This window comes from Bidens hawaiensis, unplaced genomic scaffold (genome assembly GCF_021521415.1).
Source record: "Bidens hawaiensis isolate Kalapana, Puna unplaced genomic scaffold, B.hawaiensis_p1.1 tig00021024_1, whole genome shotgun sequence".
Lineage (NCBI taxonomy): Eukaryota > Viridiplantae > Streptophyta > Magnoliopsida > Asterales > Asteraceae > Bidens > Bidens hawaiensis.
The window spans coordinates 111603-118496 of NW_027493248.1; the positions used below are offsets into that span (position 1 = coordinate 111603).

The 6894-nt window shown below is 36.0% G+C and overlaps 1 protein-coding gene and 1 pseudogene across 2 annotated transcripts; one reads left to right on the top strand and one right to left on the bottom strand.

Moving 5' to 3' along the window:
* Positions 1 to 293: 293 nt before the first annotated feature.
* LOC143562484 (NAC domain-containing protein 90-like) lies at positions 294 to 2002 on the bottom strand. The gene is made up of 3 exons (XM_077050270.1): positions 1597 to 2002; positions 1068 to 1363; positions 294 to 630 (listed from the first exon to the last, which is right to left on the bottom strand). The coding sequence occupies exons 1-3, from the start codon at positions 1895 to 1897 to the stop codon at positions 517 to 519; spliced, it is 711 nt and encodes a 236-aa protein (XP_076906385.1). The 5' UTR covers positions 1898 to 2002; the 3' UTR covers positions 294 to 516.
* A 1599-nt stretch (positions 2003 to 3601) lies between these two features.
* LOC143562489 (wall-associated receptor kinase-like 2 pseudogene) lies at positions 3602 to 6157 on the top strand (annotated as a pseudogene). The gene is made up of 3 exons (XR_013140493.1): positions 3602 to 4396; positions 4777 to 4920; positions 5109 to 6157. The product of XR_013140493.1 is annotated as a wall-associated receptor kinase-like 2 pseudogene (transcript).
* Positions 6158 to 6894: the final 737 nt, after the last annotated feature.

Here is a 6894-nt window from a genome sequence, read left to right on the forward strand (position 1 = left end):
CATAATTATGATAATAATCATTATGAGAAAGCCACGTACACATCTTACCAATTTTTACTAAATCCACGGTCAAATAAACTGTTTATTAAATGTTAAACATTTTCACGCTGTTCAAATTAAGAAGTTTATTTAATTTCCAACTATCAAAATTGTAAACACAATATATCTTTTAAACACAGTTTAGTAGCACTTTACATGGTCCGCAAAATCTGGCCAGACTTGGTTATTGTTTTTGGCTCATTCGTTAGTGGTTCGGGCTAGATGAGTCAAACAGGCAAAAGGTCCAGTTGTTGGTATAGGTTTAACAATACTAGTTACAAGAACAACAATTTTCTTAAAGTAAGCATAGAACCACCTACCAGTCATTTTGTCACAACTAATTTAAGGAAACACAAATCAAAATACCCTTTACAAATCAATGAACAACTTTAGAAAAGTAAACTTCTAAGATTTAATGGAAAAGAAACACAATAGGGCATAAGTTACATTATCCATGATCGGTTGTGTTAATCTTAACTAAGACGATGACAAACTTGAAGAGTTGATTCCTGCCCCTAAAGGTCGCCTATCAAATGCTCGTTTCCTTCCTGATACTACATAAACTCTACATAAGCTCAACTCATTTCGTAACTGCATAAGTTGATAAAATCACATTAGCATCTTACAAACATCACCAAATAGAAATCAATATACGTTAAATTACATGTTTGCGTTTAAATTTCACACTTTCTTTGACATAACACTCAATACTTGACATAAACACATTACAAAATGATATGGCTAATATATACAACACATCATTATGACTAGAAAACCTCTTTTTTTTATTAAAAAAGTTAACGAGAGTATAAAAGAAGTATTATTATTTCAAACACATGAAAGTTATAGATGACAAAAATAAAGTTGTTCAAACATCAACAAGCGTAGAATAATAAATTAAATTATTATTATTTTTTCTAATTTTTTATTGTTATTCTATAAGTACTATATAATAGCATTTAATATGTTATTAGCTATTTATGAAACAAAAAAGGAAAGATAGTCAGTCAACCCGACAACCCATGCACCTTCGGAATAGTGAAAGTATTTGTGGCATCGAGTTCCTCATCGATTGTTCGATACTCATTCATTTTCCACTTGGTTTTATTGCCTTTAGACGACTTCCCTTCGTAAAACACCATTGTTCTCTTCACTCCGAGGACCTTACTCGTGGATGAATACACGTATGTAGGCGAACCCGTAGCCTTCCAGTAACCAGAATTCGTGGTTCTTGACGGCTTCCCTCCTAGTACTTCCTTTTCTTGTTTCGGTACAAAGAAAAACCACTGCTCAGTGTCCCCGTTGCATAATTCTCCAGCTTCCTCTGACAAAAATATTACTCTATTAGTCTTTTATATAAAAAAAGTGTAAGCCTAAATCTTTAGCCGTTTCACGTTGTAATAGACTAATAGATATATACAATATATATCCAACAAAGTTGCATTTTATGTTCAAAGAATGTTACTTTAGGTACTATTTTTCACTAAAAACGAAACCAAAAAACCAGATATATCAACACTGTTAAAAGAACAAAACACGTTTGAAAACATTAATTACTTGGGAGTTGCCAGGGTTCGTGGTCATAGACATTGACAACGGGGATAACACGATGAAGATCGCCTCTTTGGCCTTCTAGTTTGTTCGGAAGATAAAATGCAACAAGCTCTTCTTCAGTTGGGTAGAAACGAAAACCAGGTGGTCGAAGGTCATCTCGGGCCATAGCGTATGTTTGGCGTAACGACCAAACACAGGCTAGACGTGTTTGATAAATAAGGTTAGTAGTGAGACACGGCAGTGTGAAGACGGGAGACTCATAAACTAGATCCAGGTGTTGACTATTGAACAAGTCATGCACCATCTCACTTATGGCCACTCGTTTACATCTTTATCTTGAATAAGTCTACTAACATGTATCATTATTATTTTTTGTTTATGACGTCATATTTTGTTTTATCAATTGTGGATTATGACGGGTTAGGCTATTATATTATTACATGAAAAAAATCATTCGACCTAACTAAATATAGAAAAGTCTTTAACATGCTTATAAAAAGTATATTTAAATTGATGAAGTACACAGTTGTTGATATGGATAATTTTCTTTTGTCATACAAGATGATATAAACTGAACTTGAAAGCGATAAAAAGTTGGCGAGTAAGTGTTTGATGTTAACAAGAAAGTCTGTATCACTGTAAGTCATCCACGTAAACAAACATATAATCAGCATAAACATCCACGTAATTAATAATTGTTCTTGCATTTGACATTTACGTTGATTTCACAAAGATACATGCGTATTAAACAAGTTCATCGAGTTTGATATATCACAATTTGGGTTAAAAATTTCTCCTGTAAAGATAATATACAACGTTGATTTAACAACGAACCAAACCTCATCTAAAGAGGAACTATGAGGAATATGATAGTGATACTCGAAGTTTTCATATTAGATGCCTAACAACACTGTGGATTGTGGGAAAAATAAGCTAGTACAAACTGCTTGGGAGAAGCATTGAACCCATGACATCAACTATGGTCCATGGAGGACTCAGTGGGTGCCAACCATTGAAATGTTGACTCTAACTCAATTTAATTACAATAAACAACCTGTTTCCAGCCCACAAAACATGGCCCTGACAAACCCGTTTTAAACTGTAGACCTAATCCGTTTCCAGCCCAATTGAACAGAGTGATTTAGGCTTTTAACAGCCCACTCGATTCAAATTTAAAACCCGTCGTACCCGGCCCGTTTAACCCTCCATTCCCGGAACCAACCTATTCTTTCACAATGCTATTCTCTGTCCCAGTTTTCACCATCTGACAGTCCGGGTTATGGGTATGACAACACTTATTCAAGGGTGTAAACGAGACGAGTCTGAGCTCGACTGGGTTTGAGCTTGAGTTCAGCTCGTTTCAAGCTTTTTTTCTAAAGTTCAAGCTTGACTCGTGAGTTGTTTTTCAACTCGTATATTATTTATTAAATAATTAATATACATTTTAATTATTTATATACTTTTAAGAAATATAAATAAATTAACCGATCCTATCTCATCTTGAGTTTGTGTGCGGTACCTTAAACAAGCTAGAATTCGACTCAAGCTCGGTTGTGCAGTATGGAATTAGTATATGGAAGTCTAAAAGAAGTTAAAACTTTAAACTATACCAGGCTCAATGACCCTAAACAATATTCCCAAACAAGGCTCGAGCTAGATAAGGCTCAACTCACTTTAAGTTTTTAATCAATACAATCTCAAGTAGCTCACGAACACTGTTTACTTTGCACTGATACGGCGATACTCCTATTATTATATTACAATATTACACCGAAAATCCTTACACGCCAAAAAAATCAAACGCCATAATTTACGGTTGGCAAAAAGCTCAAGTCAACAAAACCATTAGTCTCCGTTGTGGGCCACCTAAATTAATTAATCCCCAAACTACCCCTTGATAATAACCACTACCATAAACAAAGCCAAACAACCAACCATAGTGATCCATCATTATTCCTTCCACCAATGACAATGAAACCACTTCACATTCTCCTAATAATAATAATAATAATAATAATATCCATTCCACTAACAATGGCAGCACCTTCATCACCCGGGTACTCCAAACCCGGATGCACAGAAACATGCGGGAATGTGAGTATACCGTACCCGTTTGGAATCGGATCCAACTGTTTTCTCAACAAATGGTATGCTGTTAATTGCACCAACTCTAAACCATATTTATATGCTTTAAATAGTATACCATTGTTGGCTGTAGACTTAAATGAGCAAATGGTTGTTGTTAATGTCTCAATGAGCTCAAACTGTCAAGAATCTGTCTGGAATAGTAGCCAAATTGTTGATGTAACTGACACACCATTCCTGTTTTCGAAATCGCATAATAAGTTCATCGTTGAAGGGTGCGGTACGGCTGCGATTTCGAGCCATGGGAACATGCTCACCGGGTGCTGGACGATATGCTCGAACCAAAATGAGAATTTTAAGAGGAGTTATTGTAATGGGGTTAATTGTTGTCAAACAAATGTGCCTTTTTATTTGGATATGTATAGTGTGAGTGTGAATGTGACGAGTGGTGATCGGTGTCTTTCGGCGTTTTTGGTGGCGGATAATTCGTATGTTGATGACCTGTTGTCGGGTCAGTCTGTTGGTGATGGTTCGTTGGTCCCAGTGGTGCTTCGGTGGGCGTTGACGGATGGTGATTTTAGTGAAGTGGGCTGTGGTTATAATTTCAGCTGGCATGAGCTGAAAAGGGGTGATGAGTTGACTTCAGTCAACACTTGGAAGTGTAGCTGTTGGTCTGAATTAGAAGAAGGAAACCCTTATCTATCTGATGGATGCAAAGGTACGGTTTTTGCTTGTTATCTTGGTTTTAAAAATGAGCAATGCGCATAATTGCAACGGGTCTGAGTTTTTCAAATCTAACATTGACTGACCAATGAGTTTGAGTATTTGCACAAGTTAGACCATCGATTGAACAAATCTGACCAGAGATGATGAGAATATCTTATATTTTAGTGTTTAAACACTAACAGTTATAAATATTATCTATAAATGATTTCTTAGCAATTTTTAATAACAAACGCTTCACATTGCGCATCGAATTTTGGGATCAAAACGCATTGGAGCATCACACGCGTTTGAAAGCCAAGCTTGTTATTTTAGTTTTTTTTGTATGATGTATTAAGCGTGGTACTTACTACTTACTTATTTTGGGTGTTTTAGTTTCTGAAGAATGTACAAAGTGTATGAAAACGAGGGGTGTTTGTGGATACAAGGTATCATATGGTGGTGTAAGGACCTTTATTTGTGATCATCACTTTCACAATGGCGGCGCCAAGTCATCATCATCTCGTGCTATTTTTCTAGGTAATACTTGATCATTCCACTTTTGTTTTCAGTTTAGTTTGAACCAAATCACTTCAGTTTGGACTTAAAACTTAGTGAACCATCAAAGTTCTAAAGGTTGATCTTCTCGTTCTTTCAAGACTATTTTGTGCTTTAATTTTTCTTGATATGCATATTAATTCATAGTTTTCTTGGCTTTTAATCTTTAGGTGTTGGCATAAGTTTACTGGTATTAATTCTTACAGCTATAGGCTTTGTGCTGTTCAAAGTGATACGAAGAGCCAAAGACAAAAGACGAAAAAAAATATTTTTTGAGCGCAACGGGGGTCTACTTTTAAAACAACAAGAATCGGGTAATGAAGGTTTAGTTAATAGAACCAAGCTTTTCACATCCAATGAGTTGGAAAAAGCAACAGATTACTTTAATGAGAATAGAATTATTGGCAGAGGAGGCCAAGGTACGGTATACAAAGGCATGTTGACCGATGGAAGGATTGTAGCTGTCAAGAAGTCAAAGGCGGTTGACCAAAGTCAACTAAATCTATTCATTAATGAGATGGTTGTTCTTTCACAAGTCAACCATAGAAATGTGGTCAAACTATTGGGATTTTGCTTAGAGACCGATGTTCCGATACTAGTTTCAGAGTTCATTCCAAATGGGACCTTGTATGCGCGTATTCATGATGAGAATATTGAAGTTTTCTTTTCTTTAAATATGCGGTTACAAATAGCTACAGAAGTAGCAGGAGCCCTCTCTTACTTACATTCGGCAACTTCAGTTCCAATCTACCATAGGGACATTAAATCTACTAATATACTTTTGGATGAAAAGTATAGAGCTAAAATATCCGACTTTGGAACTTCAAGATTTGTGTCAATAGGTGAAACTCACCTAACCACTTTGGTCCAAGGGACCATCGGGTACTTAGATCCGGAGTACTTTCAGTCTAGTCAGTTTACTGAAAAAAGTGATGTTTATAGTTTTGGAGTTGTGTTGGTTGAACTTTTAACAGGAGAAAAGCCGATTTGTTTAAGTAGATATGGTGGAAACCGAAGCTTGGCTACACATTTTATAATGGCTTTTGAAGAAGGACGTGTGATGTCTATTTTTGATGCAACGATGGTGAGAGAGGGTGGTAGAGATGTGTTGATGGAAGTAGCTAATTTAGCAATGCGATGCTTAAATTTGTGTGGGAAAAATAGGCCAACAATGAAAGAAGTAGCCTCAGAGTTGGAAACTTTGGTGACGCAAAGCTAACACTGGTCCAAGTGGCGAACAAACAGTTGGGACACGTCACCTTATTTTTTTTCCAATGCAGTAACGCACGGGCTTCGACTCACCCCTGCAATGCACGAAACCGACAACGCCAGGGTTTTACTAACTCCCAAGTTTTACCAACCTTTTCGTTTTACTAGCGGTTGAAAATCTCAAAATAATTTCGTTAAGTTAACATGTAAAAAAATAAAATATTTAAAACAATATTTATTCGGTCGTCAAAATCTGGGTGTTGGTTAAACCCGAGTGTTTCCAGTCTCAGGCTTTGCGACGGTGAGTTGGTAAAGCAAGTATTGGTAAAAGCCGAGTGTTGCCGGTCTCAGGCTTTGCAGCGGTGAGTCGGTAAAGCAAGTATTGGTAAACCCGAACGTTGCGGCTGTGAGTCGACACGAATCTGGTCGGTTTCGGTTACGTTCAAGGTATATTCATTTTCCCACTTCTTATCATTAAGGGGTGTAATCGGCTCGAGCCCGACTTGTTTAACTTACAGCAAGCTGAACTCGTTCAAGCTCTGAAGCTTAATCTCCGCTTATTTATTAGTTTATCTATACTTATAATTATTTCATATATTTATTAACTATAATTTTTATATATAAAAAAATATATATTATTTAGTTATTGTTATTATAATCTTATTCATAATAATTATTGTTATACAAATGTATATTAAATTATTCTTATTTAAATAATAGGCTTGTGAGCTAGCTCGAGCTTGATAA

Coding starts and splice junctions, on each gene's coding strand:
- LOC143562484 (XM_077050270.1), bottom strand. CDS start 1,897: ATGGTGCATGACTTGTTCAATAGTCAACACCTGGATCTAGTTTATGAG. Junction 1,364..1,596: donor CGAACCCTGGCAACTCCCAA/GTAATTAATGTT, acceptor TATTTTTGTCAG/AGGAAGCTGGAGAATTATGC. Junction 631..1,067: donor ATACTTTCACTATTCCGAAG/GTGCATGGGTTG, acceptor CAACTTATGCAG/TTACGAAATGAGTTGAGCTT.